We start from the raw sequence: 18015 nt of genomic DNA on the forward strand, positions 1-18015 counted from the left end.
TCCATGCTCAACCTGAAAAATGGCGACTTCTAGTTATAAACTTAGTTGCACTCTCATTGGACATGAAGGGGATGTTAGAGCCGTGACAACTGCTTATTCACCAGAAGGAGCAATTATTTCTGGTTCTCGTGATAAAACAGCACGTATCTGGGTTCCTATCAGGTTTGTATCCATCCATATTTTGCAATTTCTATACTTTTTTTCCGTGCCGAGATTCACTTGTTTAGCCATATTGATGGATTTATGCCGGGGGTGTCCTTATTTGAACTCCACTCCAGGTTCCGTAATATTTTTTTGGTGTTAGCTACAAAATTATTTTCCAGAGATGCTTTATGATCTACATACATGTACATGTATATCTGACGATACTTCATAAATCACTTGAGCTATTTTGTATTTGTTTTGTGAAAATCAATACCACAAATCCGTCGTACAACTATTTTCATTAAATTTATGTTAAGGATCTATTATACATGAACGTACAGTACTAGCACAAGATGATTGACTGAGTTACGACTACGAGAATTAAAAAAGCTACTTGAAAAGGTGTTTTAATCTGTTAATTTTTTTTTAAAACCTATATCTCACTAATAAACATACAGTCAAAATAACATAAAAGCAGTGTTTTCTGTGGTACACTGCAAGAGTGAATAAGATTTTTAATATTCTCTGTGCATCACAGGGGCCAATACGTTTGCACAGTTATTATCCTGTGGCAAACACCAAACAAATCAGTTGGGTGGAAGTTTGTTTATGATCGCCAAATTTCTCTCTGTTTTTTCTAAGGTGTTAATCGGCTTAATTGTATATGCTATGTGTGCCACGCTCGGTAGTATTGACATAGACACTGTCAAAGTTTACCGAACATCGGATATTCTGCACACTTAGCGCTTCCTCGGAAATGGCGTATTTCTTTGTAAAATGGATTCAGACATTATAAAACAACAGGAGATGCGTTCTGGACATTTTGATCTTTGCAGCTGTGTATGAATTTTAAAAATCAACCAACATTTAGGCAAGTTACAAGTAACTGAATGTCTTAGTATATACCTCAAATAGAGCAACTTTGAAACAATATTTCTCACTGTTGCACGTTTTGTGGAAGGTTTCCAAATTTTTTTCGGGAAGGGCATGTCACTGTGTTTTTTTGAGCGATCATACCACTTTGTGTGTTAACAGTATTGTTTTTGTGTTCAAGGGTGCCAAAACATGGGATAGCTCGTGTCATATACATGATGTATCAGCGTAAGCCTGATATCGGTAAAAACTGAGGGTGTGTTATTTTTGTTGAGTTTGACTTCATAGTACGTGTTATACACGTTGTTCGTAACTATCGTCCTCAGATTCTCTAAATTCTTCTGTAAATGTCTGCGGATGTGTCTTTTATACAAATGTAGGAAGTTTCCGCCACAGAGGTTTTGTACCTTACAAGCATGGTGTATTTAGATTCATTTTTTATAACTCAGCATGTTTATACTCTTATTAATATATAACTTGTATTTAACAGTGTATTTATTTTTATTTGTTAGTAACGTATATCCCTCTTCTTACCGACGCCATAAAATATCATGTGAAAAATGGACACCTATTTTCCCAGCATACATTTCACACTAACTAGCCAAGACTTTTTGTGTAATTTCAACCAATTTCAATTGTCAAGTAATGCCTTTTAAGTAATCAAATTGACATTAAACTTGGTTTTTCATTTAGAATAGAATATTGTCGTCTCATTTCATGAAATTCAGACACATAAATTAAATTGTACGATTAGAGGAGGGTTACAAAAATATGCTAATTACGATAAACATGACAGCTGTGAATTTTGTTAATAAATCATGAAACCAGAGATAAAGGTGAACTTGCCTAAAAGAGTAAGTCATGGTTTATCAAGTAACTATGCTACTTGAGAATTTGAATTTGGGGGGTCCAAAAAAATGTTACCCCCCAAAATATGGTTTTGTATGGCTTGGGGTGTTTCCAGTCTAAAATCATTTATATGGTATTTTATGCGTTCAGATTGTGCAGAACGTAGGGCATTTATCTTATGGCATTATATGGCTACAGTAATAATTAAAGATATGGTACTTTATGGTTTCAGAACGAATAAGTACTCAGCCAGATAATATGGGTTTTTATGGCTTGGGAAAGGAAATCGTTGGTCCATAAAATACCATGTTATGGTAAAATATGGTTTGGGGAATACACGTTTATTTTATCATAACCTCAGGACCACAAAATATGGTACTTTATGGTTTCAGAAGGAATAAGTATTCTGCCAGACAATATGGGTTTTTATGGCTTGGACCATAAAATACCATGTTATGGTAAAATATGGCTTCAGGTTTTTATTTGAGAAAATATAATTACCTAAATGCGACGATCAAATTCTGTTAAACTCTGAATAATTTTGAAACTCAAAATGTTGTCAACAGATTTAGCATTTACATGTACTGCCTGTGTAGTAACCTTTTTATGGGCTAAAATAGCTGTCATTTTGAAAATGTTAATGATCTTCATTTGTTTATAGACGAGCGGCACTAGAAGAATTTGTTTATCAAAAGAAATGAACATTTCTACAGTTTGACCACTGATATATTTTGGCTAAAGAAAAACTAAGTATAAATATGATAAACAAAAACGTCTGGACAGATAGAAGCAAAATATGTCATTAGTCTAAACAGATTTGCACCTGTGTATCAAATTTTAATGAAATCTTGATGGTATAGTAACACATGGTTTAGTGAACTCTGACACCATATATTACCATGAAATTTTAAATCTGAAGCCATAATATACCATTTCACAATCAAGTATCATATAAAATGCCATAAATTACCATATTCAATCCAAGTGTAACAAATTTTACCATAAAAAACCCATAATGTCCATAATAGCTGATACCATAATAAACCATAAATCCATACCAACAGCCATGTGTGATTTTTTAGTGATGACTAGAAAAATACCTTTCGTGTATTTCATAAAAGTAGTATAATACATAAAGGACATCATAATAGATATAATGCATACAAGAAGTTGTAAGAATATTCCATAATCTAAAGTTCGGGAGATGTAAAACCAAAAGAGACAATGTGCAAAAATGGCCATGGTATTTTAAGGTATCAGGCAAAAATGCCCTCTATTTTCACAAGGTTTTTTATGGTGTCGGTAGGATAACACAAAATATATATTGGCTAAAAGAAGGATATATGTAAATAAATAATTTGTAAATTTGTAAATTATTTGATTTCCATTTTTATTGTGCATGAAAAGTTAGAGTGTAAATGCAACCCAACCCAACTACATGAATTTAATCAAATTATTCTTCCTTGCGCTTTACTGGGAGTTGTCACTTGATGCAGTTTTGAAGTTTTATTTAACCAAACAACATGTAGCAATTGGCATACAGGGCCTTGCGAGGTTGAACACAATTTTAGTAGAATCAAGTTACTGCTATGTCTTGAAATTCTGACCTACCATACGAGTGTACATGTACAGTGAAGCATTTAGTCATTGCACTCTATGATTGTTGATTTGCTAGTTGTATTCAAATAATATTAAAATTAATAAATATTTGTAAAGATGAAGAGAACAGGTTTGTTGTGTTGATAGTAGATTGTCAACAATATACCTAAAATGATTAATTGTGAACATATTTGATACAGTATGTTTTGAAAATATAAGTCACAGAAACTACTAGAAAAAATCTGAGAATGATTTTGAACTTCTTGCTTAAATTAGTACAAAACACAAGTGGCTGCTGAGTGATGTTAAAAATATACTGGGAATGAACAGATAATGAAATCGTATTGAAAATCCAAGTATTTTTTTATTTTTGTTTCAGTGATGGAAGAGGCTTTATGCAAGCGTACTGTTTAACTGGACATAAAAATTTTATTTCCTGTGTTTGTATCGTGCCTCCAAGTGAAGCTTATTCACAAGGCCTTATTATGACTGGCAGTAATGATAATACAATCAATGCATATCTACCAACTTCTACAACTCCCTTATACACTTTGAGTGGTCATACTAATACCGGTAAGATTTCTAACACACAAGAGACATCAGTTATGATATCATTGTTTCATTGCAGATATTTCTTTTAATTTTAGTTATTTTTTTTTCCCATTGATAATTTGCGTAGAATATATAATGTATAATATATAATTATTGGCTCATTTGCATAAAATAAATTATAAATTTTTTCCCAAAATATGTAGGTAAGGTAGTGTCGCTGAAGCCATAGAATTTAATGTGTATAATCAGCCATACATTGAATGCGTTTCATAGGTTGTATACATGTTGTCAGTTTGTGCATTAGCTGCTGGTAAGTTTGGTACTTTACTGAGTGGTTCCTGGGATTGTACAGCTAAAGTCTGGTTACAAGAGAAGAATGTGATGACACTCAAAGGACATTCACTAGCAGTCTGGGCGGTAGCTGTTTTACCATCTCAAGGTCTCATGTTGTCTGCGTCTGCTGATAAAACTATTAAATTATGGAGAACTGGAAAATGTGAGCAAACATTCACAGGTGAGTTAAAGCTACTTAATTAATTTATTGTTTACAAATTACAATCTATTGAAATACAAACAAATATTCTAATTTGCCAGGGATTGAAATAGAATTTTTTCCCAGCATGCACAGTGTGCATGTTGAATTTGAAATTTACCTGCGCTAACTTGTTGTGAAATGCACCAATTTTAAAGTTATAATATAATTTACGGGTTCTCGATCAATGTGAACACGAAAGAATTTGCTTTTTTTTTAGTTACCTTACAATATTTGTTGAACTTAATTTAGGCTTAGTGAATATAATGAGAAAATGTTGTGTTAATTTCTACATGCACAGCGTGCACATTATATTTTGAGTTTACTTGCACTAGCTAATAGTCTATGTGCATAGTGCAGTGTGCACCAGAGTATTTCAACCCCTGTTTGCATTCATGGAAATTAATATCAATATTTCATGCACTGCTTTGTTCAAAGCCGGTGGTGATATATATACATTATGAATTATAATGTAGAAAATTAATAAGGTGATTTGTCCATGGAACCAAAACAGACGATTTGCCAAAGAAAAACCCATTACATTTTCCCTGTTACTTGTACAAATCATTTCAGCCAGATGTGCATGGGAGAAAACAGGATGTAATAAAATGTATCTATCGGTAATTATTGACCAATATCTTAAAAATAATTTTAATAACTATGCTGTTGCGTAAAATTTAAAATTTGCAATCAAGGTTTAAATCATACCTGGAACCTGGATTCAACACCAAAAATCAAGGGGAATGGGTTTGTGGTTGTAATAGTTACAGTTATTTAAAACAAATTGTAACAAAAGAAATAAGTATATGCATACTTATTAATATATATGCACACCTAGGATTTGATTAATGTCATCGATTTCATCAAAACTTTAATACATTTTATGGTTATCTGATTAAAAAATGGCTGATGACCATTTTATTTGATTTTGATGTCTTTACCCAATTGTTAGGCACTGTTTTTGTTAAAATTCATTACAAAGACAGGACATAATGTTAGCAATATACACATTCATATATTTTTTCATCCGATTTGGTTTGTTTGCAACCCAGTATGTAACTACTATACGTCTTGATTTCCAGTTACAAGTAAGTTGTAAATAAAGTTTTGCACTGGATTGTGGATAATATGACAGAACCCCACACCCTCCCCGTGGCTTTCGTTGCGTATGGAAGTTATTTTCACGAGTGATGCGGTGTATCCTGCGGCCGTACTTTCACGAGCGAAGCGAGTGAAAGTACAGCAGAATACACCGCATCTCGAGTGAAAATAACTTCCATACGCAACGAAAGCCACGGGGAGGGTGTGGGGTTCTGTTATTATTACATATGTTCCATACTTGATTATTTCGTATTAAAGAAAGAACGTGCAAACCGGGATGGAATTTAGGTCGGGGAATCCCATTGCCCATTAATATGTTCCAATATAAGTGTTACGCCCTAGCAGCGCGTGTCAGTGTAGAACGCGCCCGGAGAACGCGTGTCACTGTTTGTTTGAAATTAAAATAATCAGACGTCTAATCTGAGTCACTGTTCGAATAAATAACTCGTTGACGTTTAGTTGGGACCACGGCAGAACCAGAACTTGAACTGGACGACTATAATACACAGTTTATGTTGAAGTTAAAAGTTCCGCCACAGAATTGTGCATTGGCAAACATGCCGTGCAACTGCGGTACTCTACAGACGGGATGACTTTCGTCGACAGCGGTTGTCGCTTAGCTGCACCACAATCCTTCGTTGTAGGACTGTGGCTGGACGCTACACCTTCGTGTGTGATGTTGCTTGCTAGTCGTGGATTGACTGAGTCTTGATTACCGGTTAAAATGTTGCTCTTTTGGCGTTGGTAATTTTTATTTGGAACTGAGTAACGCCGCAACGTCGCCAGCAGAAACCTGGTATCTCGATGCTGATGGTTGCGGCTCCATAGTAATCGCTGATTTTACTGCTGGTGGATCTTCTGAGAGCCCTTCAAGGTTTATAAAACTCAGGTTTCCAGGTGGTCAACACACATTAAGTTCTCCCAATCGTAGTATTCCATGTGATGTACACCTGACATGTCAAAAATGTTGTTGAACGATTTGAACTGGATAAAATTAGCAAACGAAAATGTGTTTACAAAATAAAAATAGTTCGGTAGCCAATGAAAATACCATGTTCATTTGCATATCGACCGTGAAAATACCGAAAACATTATTGCATGGGTGATATGCAAATTAGTTTGGGCCAAAATAAGTGACTGCCTAAAAGTACCATTACTGTTGTTCAAATTTCATGTCACTCGGCAAGTATATTCATGTGCCCCAAGGGGAAAATATCGTACTTCTAAATATTGTTTATTCCGAAAAACTGTACTCCTGAAGGGACTACTTTGTTTGCTCTCGGACCTCATTTGCATATGGGTTGTGGAAATACCGATTTTGATTTCAGGGACGAATCAAAATAAACTGCAGTACATATGTAATAAATGTTATTATCTTGCTGTGATGTATTAATGATTTGATGTTCTTTTATTATTAGGACATACTGACTGTGTACGAGCATTAGCTGTCCTATCAGATGTTGAGTTTTTATCAGCAAGTAACGATGCCAGTATTCGTAGATGGTTAACATCAGGACAGTGTCTACAGGAGTATTATGGCCATACAAACTATGTTTACAGTCTGTCTGTACTACCCAACGGAACAGACTTTGCTACTGTTGGTGAAGATAGAACATTGCGTATATGGAAGGCTGGTGACTGTGCACAAACTGTACATCTCCCAGCACAGTCTGTCTGGTCTGTTACTACATTAAATAATGGCGATATTGCTGTAGGTGCAAGGTTTGTATTTCATCTGTTATATAATAGAGGATCTCAATACTGTGAACAAATGTTGTAATTGCCTTTTTCTTGGCAAATCAGTTGCTGTCAAACCTGAGTACATGTATAGTAACTCCCCAAGGAACTTCATTAACGTAGTCTGTATAGACAGGTGGTCTTTTTATGGAGGTTTGGTTATTATTTGTCCAGAAAATAATGACTATGACTATGACAACAAAAAACATTTATTTTGATTCAGAAAATTATAAATTGTTTAGTAAAGGGAATGTAATTATTGTTTGGTCTCTACTCTCAAAGTCAAATTATTGAAAGGTTGGTCATATAATTGAGGTTGTTTTTCTACACAGATTGGTCATACATAAAAGTGGTCACTATAGGCAGGTAGTCACTAACACAGGTTTGACTGTATTACCCAAAGCCTTTACTTGTAAACAGACTTTTTATACTATATGGCATAGCCTTGACAGCCAGTCAGATTTGAACATTACTAGTAGACATATTCAACTGTGACCTTTGTCATGGATTAACCCCTAAAACTTCTCAATGACAGGTTATACCACAGGGAGCCCAAGAACTATAATCAACTGTAGTACGCAGTCTCTATGAGAGGGGGGGGGGGGCTCATAGGGAGTGCGTACAGTTGAACATAGTTCCTGGGCTCCCTGTGGTTATACAGCAATATTTATAGAATTACTAGTTTGCTGTACATGCTTTTACTGTATGACCCTTAATGAGTTTACTTGGCTTTTAGCCCAGCTTGCTGCAAGTTTTTCCTTTTTGCACCATTGTGCATATTTAGATGTTCAATTTGTGCTTGTGTAATTTGTCTCTTAAAATGTCATTGATTTTGGTACATATGGTATATATGTATAGTATATATACCAGTATGTATATATATATATATATATATATATATATCGTGTAGTGTGTTTTGTTGGAAGTGAATTATGTTATAAAATATGCCTAAACTGAAGCAGTATGTGAGCTCAGTGTGAACTTGGACATTGTTTTGGATGGTGTATGGCATGGTATGGTGAGTGGTGCTGTGTTACATTTAAAGTGAACCAGCTGAAATAAGTTGATAATATGATGGAGGCTAAATAACCCTCTTTTATAAAATTCAATAAAACCTGTGTTGCTTATGACATTTTTCAACTTATAGATTTGTTCAGTTGGTACACTTAGCTCTAATGAGAATACCCTTGGAGAGGGCGCTAGACATGACTGAGCACTGCATTTTGGCTTTGGATTTACCTGGTATTCGGTATCAGTGAATCAGATCACATGCACGTTTCTCAATAATAGCATTTTATTTCTAAATGACAGACATTTTGATATACTAAGATGATTCCTAAACACCTGTATGTCGTTATAAATAATTTCACTCCAATAGTGGTGCACAAAATATTTTAGAACTCGTCAAAACTCAACTTCATCTTTGCCTTGTTTGAGTTATTTTGGTGTCTAAACTTGTTAGGTTGAACATGCTGTCCTCTGGGGTGATCTTGATGTATCCAAATGCTATTATTCAGTACTGATTCATTGATTGTATTGGGAAGGTATATTAGTGTTACCGGTACTCTAAATTGGGTCTGTTGTTTCGAGTTTGGAAAGGGATCTACCCTGTATATTCACCATCTACAGCTGAAAATAATTCTTGGAAATCAACAAAAGTAAAGTTCAGGCAAGGCATAAAAACAAGGTAGAATTTGTTACATTGAAAAAAATCATCAAACAAGCTGCTCTCTGATTGGTCTAACTGTTCTTGTAAGTAATTGAGTTCAGAAGTGTTCTGCAAGCATAAACAAATAAATAAATAAATAAATACAACGACAAAATAAATGAAGTCTGTAAGGGGGTTTATTCTTTTTAATACTTCTAGTGGGTTCTAGTGCCACCCTTGTATTATCGGTATATTGCCTGTGTAGTATCCCTGGAATGGTAGTATACTGTGGTCATGTATACCAATATTATATTCATATTCATTATTTTTTTTGTACAGTGATAATATGGTTAGAGTATTCACATGTAATCCAGATAGAACTGCTAGTGCTGAAGAAATTGACATGTTTGAAAAGCAAGTATCTTCGGCATCATTGAATCCAGAATCTGATGATTTAGGGAAGATTAAAATTGATGAACTTCCTGGACCTGAAAGCTTACACAAACCAGGTTAGTTGAGATTCCTGTCAATATTATTAGAGCCTGGACCTGAAAGCTTACACAAACCAGGTTAGTTGAGATTTCTGTCAATATTAGTCCCTGGACCTGAAAGCTTACACAAACCAGGTTAGTTGTGATTTCTGTCAATGTTATTGGTCCCTGGACCTGAAAGCTTACACAAACCAGGTTAGTTGAGATTCCTGTCAATATTATTAGAGCCTGGACCTGAAAGCTTACACAAACCAGGTTAGTTGAGATTTCTGTCAATATTAGTCCCTGGACCTGAAAGCTTACACAAACCAGGTTAGTTGAGATTTCTGTCAATATTAGTCCCTGGACCTGAAAGCTTACACAAACCAGGTTAGTTGAGATTTCTGTCAATGTTATTAATCCCTGTGTTCAAGATGAATCTGAAAGACTGTTAACTGAGTTAATGAGTATAATATTATTGGAAGCTGTTTGGCAAATTTCAACCAAATTTGGCATGCTGGTAATCAATTAGTTTAGCTGCATATTAATTAATTCTTTAAATCACATAAATGTATTATTCTTGTGTGTTTAGTGTATGCATACTATGAGAGTTGAATGTTTTATAATAGATCACGATTATTCTGCGCATAATAATTAGCTAATTTGCATACACATTAACTATTTTTTAATGTATCTTAACCATTGTTTGTGCAGTTAAATAAATCAGTCATTGGAACACCTTGAACTACTTAGGACATTGTTTGACTTGACGCAAAAGTTGTTGATTCACATGACAGTTCTGCTATCATAATCAACACTGATACAAAAAAAAAATAACAATATTCATTGACGAGTTTGATAGTGAAGTTAACACATCGTCAAACATGGTCATAGATACACTCAATTGTTAGAAGCTACTGCAGAACCATATGCAGGATTTTATTATCACTGGGCTCGTATTTTGTGGCCCAAACAAGCTGTACAGGTCTAAAATATATAAAATCAATGTACAACTTTAAAAGCATGTTTTTAAAATTATCCAGGTGAAGAAAGGAAGAAAAGGGGTGTCTCTCATGTCATTCTGTCAGGAGTCATGTATGTGAGGATATAAAGTGAATACATTTTCTTATTGGTTTTATACAGGTAAAAAAGATGGTCAGACAACTATGGTAAGAGTTGGTGAGAATAAAGTAGAGGCATATTCATGGAGTGCTGCTGATATGAAATGGAATAAGATAGGTGATGTTGTTGGTTCAGCTGATTCATCACAACGCCAGTCTGGTAAAGCCACCTATGAAGGAAAGGTACGTAACAAACATAATACATAATTACTCGATGTATTTATATGGTATCACAGTTTGATCTTGAACGTCTACTTTAAAATTTGACTATATCGAAATGTTTCAAAATGTCCTCAGATATTTTTTTGAGATAGCTAAGCTGATTGCATCCATTCTTGGTCATTATGATGGGGTACATATTGGATTATAGGTTCATGTTTTTTCCACCATAACCATTTAAATATGCTGGACCAGTGCTCATTTTGTTTTTTCATGATGTCCATATTTTGTTTTCTGGTATGCAATGAACATTTATGTTAAAAGTTTATAGAGACAGTGCATTATGAGATACATGTGTATATAATTTAGCTTTGTACTCTAATCCAGGGATATTTTTAAACTCAGACTAGTAATACAACAGACTCGCAACGCGGCGTTTTCTTTTGAAGTAATGCGTGCCACGTTTGTTTAGGTTATCAGTTCTTATCGTACTGAGTAAACGTTGCTGAGCAACAACATTTTCATTATATTTCACAAAATAACGCGAGATCTATTCATATTACAATCAACTATCGCGATGCATCGCGAGACATAAAGACAGGAAGTGACATAGACGACAGGAGTTGTCAGTGAACTTCGAAAATGGTATTTACGGAAAAATTTGGCGAATCTGAAGACGATAATTACGAGTGGGAAGCTATTTTAGGAGAACATTTTGACAAAGATAATGACAATTTCTCTGTAGAATTTTGCAACCCCTGATCGATCTCGTGTTTTTCATTTCCTGAAATTAGGAATAAAAATAAATATACTGGGCTATTTTTATACAAAACTATGACGGAAGTCAAACAAAATCAGTGAAACTCGAAATAGCAACAATACTGACACACAATAGAAAATTGAAACAGTCACTGAACAACGCGTAGATCGCGTGCTATGAAGTCGAACGCGACAAAAATAACGCACCTCCAGTTTTTACCGTTACTGGATCACGCTGATACGCTGAGAGATATATGTACATGACACTAGCTATCTCATGTTTCGGCATCCCGGAACACGAAAATAAAACGAGTAACACACAAAGAAGTATGATCGTTCAAAACGCAGCGATAAGCTCTCTCCGAAAAAATATTGGATACCTTCTGCAAAATCCGCAACAGCGAGAAATATCGTTTCAAAGTTGCTCATTATATATTCAAAAACTATTTGAGGTAAACACTAAGACATTCAGTTACTTGTAACTCTGTCAAAATGTCCAGAACGCATCTCCCGTTTTTTTAAATATATCCGGATCCGTTTTACGAAGAAATACGCAATTTCCGAAGGAGCGCGAATATACAATTAAGCCGATTAACACCTTAAACAATAGGCGTTGCGAGTCTGTTGTATTACTAGTCTGAGTTTTAAACAAGGGAACAGGGGCGCAGCGCCCTCATGCCATGGCCATGTGTCCCCTTACCCTTGGGAGCAGATCCTCTGGCAACCATAAAATTCTGAATGACCAGGGATCACATGTGGCTACAGTCTTCAACTGTGACCTGTCTGATAGTAATTTTGGTCTCAAGGAAGCCACAGAATGCTCCATTTTAACTTAGAATTATCAAAAACTCCACACCCTGGTAGCGAGAACCCTATCTCCCTCACTTGGTGGCGCCGTTGAATTGCAGTGCTCCTTCTTGTAGTTTTTTTCTAGAAAAACCCCTGATAATCTATTATATATTCTACATAAACTCCCGTTTTTACCCTTCAGTACAGTTCAGTTTAATGTGATTGTCTTCTTGTTTTCTAGGAATATGATTATGTTTTTAGTGTAGACATAGAGGAAGGCAAACCTCCATTAAAATTGCCGTATAATATTTCAGAAGACCCATGGTTTGCTGCTCAAAGGTTTCTAAATAAACATGAATTAAGTCCACTATTCCTAGACCAAGTCGCTAACTTCATAGTTGAAAACAGTAAAGGTGTAACACTTGGTGGTGGGACTCCGGTAACAGTTAGTGATCCATTTACAGGTGAGAATCTTAAGACTGTTAACGTTTTTACCACCAGACTTTCTCGCCTAATATTTTTTATTTGCACCTTTTTCTTATAATTCTCAAAAATTTTCAGTTTTTACTCAAAATATTTTGCTATTTTTGTCCCAATATTCTGATGAAAGAAAGTGCAGACTATAAACAGAACTAGTTTGTGAATTTGTGATGAAAAGAGGGAACTGGTGGTGAAAAGGATAAAGCATGGAGCATAAACAAAAAAATTTGTGGAGAGAAAGGTTCTTGTTAAAACCACAGTCCCTGTGGGACTGTGTTAAAACATAACAATAAACCATGATCATACTGATGTCAATACAAATTACGTCACATGAACTACAAGGGGACAAAATTCATTCTGTTCATGGATTTTATCAGACTCGAAAATGCAAACAGTTACAAATGTCAACAGGAAGTTAACAATTTTATCTGCTACATGTATACTGTAAAGTGTTGTAATGCTATTTTCTTGTAACAATGGTTGAATTTTCATTCACTGGGAGATCTTGCATGGAAGATGCGATATGAAGGTCTGCCGCAAAAAAAACAAATTTGATTTTGAACTTGAATTTCACGCTTTACATCTCAATGTCAAAATTCAGAGAGAACTATGGCATTGAGATATTTTGTGAGTGAACAGAAAATAATCTTTTCAGTTTATAATATTACATGCATCATCAAAAAACAGTTTAACTAGTAGTACAGCGAATTTGTATACATCTGATATAAAAATCTTTGTGTTTTGATACATTGTTGTATGGACTACAATGTACTGTAAAACGTGTCTTTTTAGCTAGCATGTTATTTTAGCTAATTTAGCTGATCTGTAATTTTGCTAATTCAAGATGTCACTAATTTAAAATAAATATATTCTCACAATGAGATTGTTGGCACTTTTGGTAAATTAAGATTTAGTTAATTCATGCATGGAGTCATATTCGCTAAACTGGCGTGTAGCTATGTTTTGCAGTATATATCGGTAGATTGTCCTGGGGTTGACTTCTACCGATAAAGTGTCTTGGCTGTGTATCCCCCACTGCAGTAATTACAGCTGTCCATTATACATTAAGTGTTATACATGTTATATGGCAATACTAGTACATTCATATCAATAGGTGGTTCTCGTTATATTCCTGCTGGTAGTAATAGTACACAACCATCATCAGGTCCAACACCAATGCAGGATCCATTCACAGGTATGTAGTGTCTTGTTAATATCACAACGCTGTCTTAAATGTTGAATGTTCAATCGTTACAAATAAAGGGTCATTCTTGACACTGTATTTTATCTTTGGGTGTGAATAACCAGTACTTGCCAACCGCTCACTGTGTATGTGCACGCACACAAAACATAAATAAGTGCAAATCCACCATTAGTTGCAAGCTAAAGACGAAATTACACAACCAACTTTAGTCAGCTAGCCAGCAGAGCATCGGCCTATTATAATCAGTCATGTAGGTGCAACTATCACATTACACATGTAGGTTGGCCCACATTTGTTTGCAGGAATGCAACATGTTTGATTTTTTTTTGCGTTCAGTAGGCAGACTTTTTAAAATGTTGGCTGACTGCAGTCAATTGTGTAATTTCATCTTGACTCTGTCAAACACAATCTAGTAACTAAAGAACCCCAAACTCGCTAATGATAAGCCATATATGATCTGTTACTGAGTAGAGTAACAAATGCATTAATTGGCTATATTTTAACCATAACACAGGTGGTTCTCGGTATGTTCCTGGTAGCGGCCAACAACCATTGCCATCTTCTCGTAGTGATATACCAATGCATGACCCGTTGACAGGTAAGCATCATTCACAGGCATTTAATAATGTGTAATACAAGTCATTTGATCTATCGACTCCTAACAACAAAACTAAAAAATATCTTGACGAAAAGCCAAAGCTACGAGTCTGACTGTACTGTACTTCTTAGCTTCACAATTGACTTCTTGAAAACCACTAGCATCTTGAGTGGACCTCCATCAGATTTATTTACTTTGTGGGGATATTTATATTTGCTATTATCAGTGAATATTTTTAATTAATGATTTTGTACACAGCTTGGGTATTCAAATTCTAAGAACACCAAAATTATCATACAAGGTATCTATAGTGAAATACTTGTTTCCAGTGTACCAGGTAATACCAGCAATAGTTCCACATACAGTCTGATGTTTGATATACATATTGTTAATTCTAGGTGGCAGTCGATATATACCAACTTATGGTCAGCCAACAGTTCAATTCCAATCTAAAGGCAAACCACTGATTAGTAATGCGTACTTTCCTAAAACCAGTTACCTTACATTTGACTCGATTAACGGTAAAGCTGTTATAGGTAAGAAATGTGTCTTTAAAATTAAAATTAAATTTTAAATAAAATTAAATAAAATTGCTCAGATCAAGTAATCATCGGATATTTTACACATAATGCCTGAGTTAGCAACATTTAAGGCTTGCAGCACTAAAGTTTAAAACATATTTCAGATAAATTGAAGGAACTGAACACTGGTTTATGTGAAAGTGACAGATTAGATGACAACCAAATACAAGATGTGAGTCAGCTACTGGATGTGACACAAACACCATCCATGAAACAAATTGAAATATTGTGGAAATTATTACAGTGGCCAGCAGGTATGTTGTAATAGATTACACTCATGTTTTACTTTAATAGATACCTTGGAATAATGCGTAACCATGCATATTAAGTAGCTAATTTGCATATTAATTATCTCATTTCAGTCCATGTAAACAGATTTTGATCAAATTTGCTATACAATATTTTATTATCACCGTTTGACATTCCTTTTTTAGCATATACATGATAATAATGATTTGGTTGGAAAACTGCGGTAAATTTCAGCAGAAAATGTCAAATGAATGGATGGTGAAATAATACAGTTACCATGAATTTCAAAATGAATTAACATACTTACTCTGAAGGGTTAGGGACTGATTTTACTATATTTTGGTGCTGAACACTGGCTGCCTGATGATCTTAACTTGACATTGACATTGCTCTTTAACTGATTTTTTTTTCCACAGAACAATGATGATTGCACATATTCTGTATTCAGATATGAGCTTTGCTGAGTTAAACTTTGATTTTTGGTCTAATGGGAAAATGGTTGACATTATCCAGTTGTGATGGGCTTTTTTAGTTACAATTGTTTTTTTATTCCATTTCAGATACAGTGTTTCCTGCTTTGGATATACTTCGCATTTCAATCCAACATCAAGTTGTTAATCAACATTTTTGTAATGAAAAAGATGGTCAGCAATTCCTAGGACATCTTCATAGTATACTATCACATGACACTAAACCAGCCAATCAAATGCTGGTACTCAGAACTCTCTGTAATGCTTTCAGTCAGGCTCAGGGCAACCAATGTTTGCTAAGCAACAGGGATGGTATATTGACATCATTTCTGGAGTACAAAGATAGTAACAATCGTAATGTTAGGATTTCACTTTCTAGTTTAATTCTGAATTACTGCGTAGCATTGGCATCTAGTTCTGATGTAGAGGGTAAAGCGCAGTGTTTATCTGTATTGGCTGCTTTATTTCAATGTGAAAGTGAATCAGAGGCACAATTCAGATATCTTGTAGGGTTAGGGACTTTAATCGCTAACAATGAGGAAGCAATAGCTATATCCAGGTCATTAGATTTACTACCGGTTGTTACCAAGGCAACAACTTTGGCAGCACCAGCTAAGGTTTCAGACTGTGCAAAACTTGTGGAAAATATATTAAAGTAGAAGTTCTTTTAAATAGTTTGTAATATTTTAAAACATTTTGTGCCTCCTTGGCTTTCATGCAATCTGACTTGTCATTTTCTCACTCACAACATGTATTAGTCAGGTAATGTACCATTAGAAAACTGTGAAAACATTTTCTGAGCTGTGTGAGATTGCTGATTGTCTTTTATAACGCAGGTTGACTGTACTTTGTAGATAGGACATGCCCATACTGTCAAATTGCTATGTATGTATAACAGTGGCTATTACATGCACGGTAGTTGAGAAAATTCACCTATTCTGAAGTAACCCTTCCTGATACCAAGTGACCTCACACGTTACTGTACTTTGCCCATTAGATTGTACCTAAATAAAAAAAGGAGCATTTGTTGAATGCTGGATCTTTCAAAAAGAAGCAAATATAGTACCAGATTGTATCCTATGTGCCAAGAATGTTGTAGCACATGTTAAACTACTAATTCCTGGCATCAGGAAATCCTCATTATTTGCTAAAATGGGCTTACTATAAAAATGTGATGAGTGAACTTCATTAAGCCACATGGGAGACCCTTAAAGGTCATACATCCTGGTACTTTTTGACCCCTAAAGGTCATACATCCTGGTACTTTCTGACCCCTAAAGGTCATACATCCTGGTACTTTCTGACCCCTAAATGTCATACATCCTGGTACTTTCTGACCCCTAAATGTCATACATCCTGGTACTTTCTGACCCCTAAATGTCATACATCCTGGTACTTTCTGACCCCTAAAGGTCATACATCCTGGTACTTTCTGACCCCTAAATGTCGTACATCCTGGTACTATCTGGGGGAATTGTATGATTTTTTAATTTTTTTGAAAATAAATCGTGAAATGCCCTTAGTCTCCCAGGTTTGTGATATTTAAGGCCTACTAGTATTGTTATTCCAAGTTGTACAAACATTATCATTGCACACCATGTACATACAGTATGAATTTTTATAAAGAATGATGCATTATGTCCTTATGGGATATTAGTTCTAAATGCCAGTAATGCACTTTTGGTATTGAAAACTGATTCAAGATTTGTTCTGAAATATTTGCTGTATATTTTGCAAAAATAAAAAAAAAACTCTTTAATTCACCTTCATTATCTGTGATGCTCTTCTTGATATTTTTTTAGTTCCTGTTAAGATGATGTTCAAAAACGGGAACTATTAATTTGGGTTCTGTGTGTTCATCCATGTGTACAGAGCCATTTCCCAGACGTGCTTTGACTGATCTCATTTAAACTTCACTTAAAGACAATGTACGATGGGAATATGCATGCTGATTATCTTTGCCATTGGGTTAAATATGGCTGACTGACAGCCATTTTAGTCATTTCTCATGGTTAAATGTTTTCGTCATATTTATTTTGTGATTCTAACAAAAAATGGCTGATTGGTTGCCATTTTGTTTTTTACTTGTGTCTATGCCAA

The 18015-nt window shown here is 34.9% G+C and overlaps 1 protein-coding gene across 1 annotated transcript; it reads left to right on the top strand.

Annotated features, from left to right (window-relative positions):
- The first annotated feature begins 19 nt into the window (after positions 1-19).
- Positions 20-17678, top strand: LOC100372288 (phospholipase A-2-activating protein-like). Its single transcript, XM_002740126.4, has 12 exons — positions 20-162; positions 3845-4038; positions 4310-4531; positions 7069-7372; positions 9375-9544; positions 10649-10809; positions 12575-12797; positions 13928-14008; positions 14532-14615; positions 15014-15151; positions 15301-15450; positions 16006-17678. The coding sequence occupies exons 1-12, from the start codon at positions 20-22 to the stop codon at positions 16572-16574; spliced, it is 2439 nt and encodes an 812-aa protein (XP_002740172.2). The 3' UTR covers positions 16575-17678.
- The last annotated feature ends 337 nt before the right edge of the window (positions 17679-18015 follow it).

Source organism: Saccoglossus kowalevskii, chromosome 9 (genome assembly GCF_978046115.1).
Source record: "Saccoglossus kowalevskii chromosome 9, keSacKowa6.1, whole genome shotgun sequence".
Taxonomy (NCBI): Eukaryota; Metazoa; Hemichordata; class Enteropneusta; family Harrimaniidae; genus Saccoglossus; species Saccoglossus kowalevskii.

Coding starts and splice junctions, on each gene's coding strand:
- LOC100372288 (XM_002740126.4), top strand. CDS start 20: ATGGCGACTTCTAGTTATAAACTTAGTTGCACTCTCATTGGACATGAA. Junction 7,373..9,374: donor GATATTGCTGTAGGTGCAAG/GTTTGTATTTCA, acceptor TTTTTTGTACAG/TGATAATATGGTTAGAGTAT. Junction 15,152..15,300: donor TAACGGTAAAGCTGTTATAG/GTAAGAAATGTG, acceptor AACATATTTCAG/ATAAATTGAAGGAACTGAAC.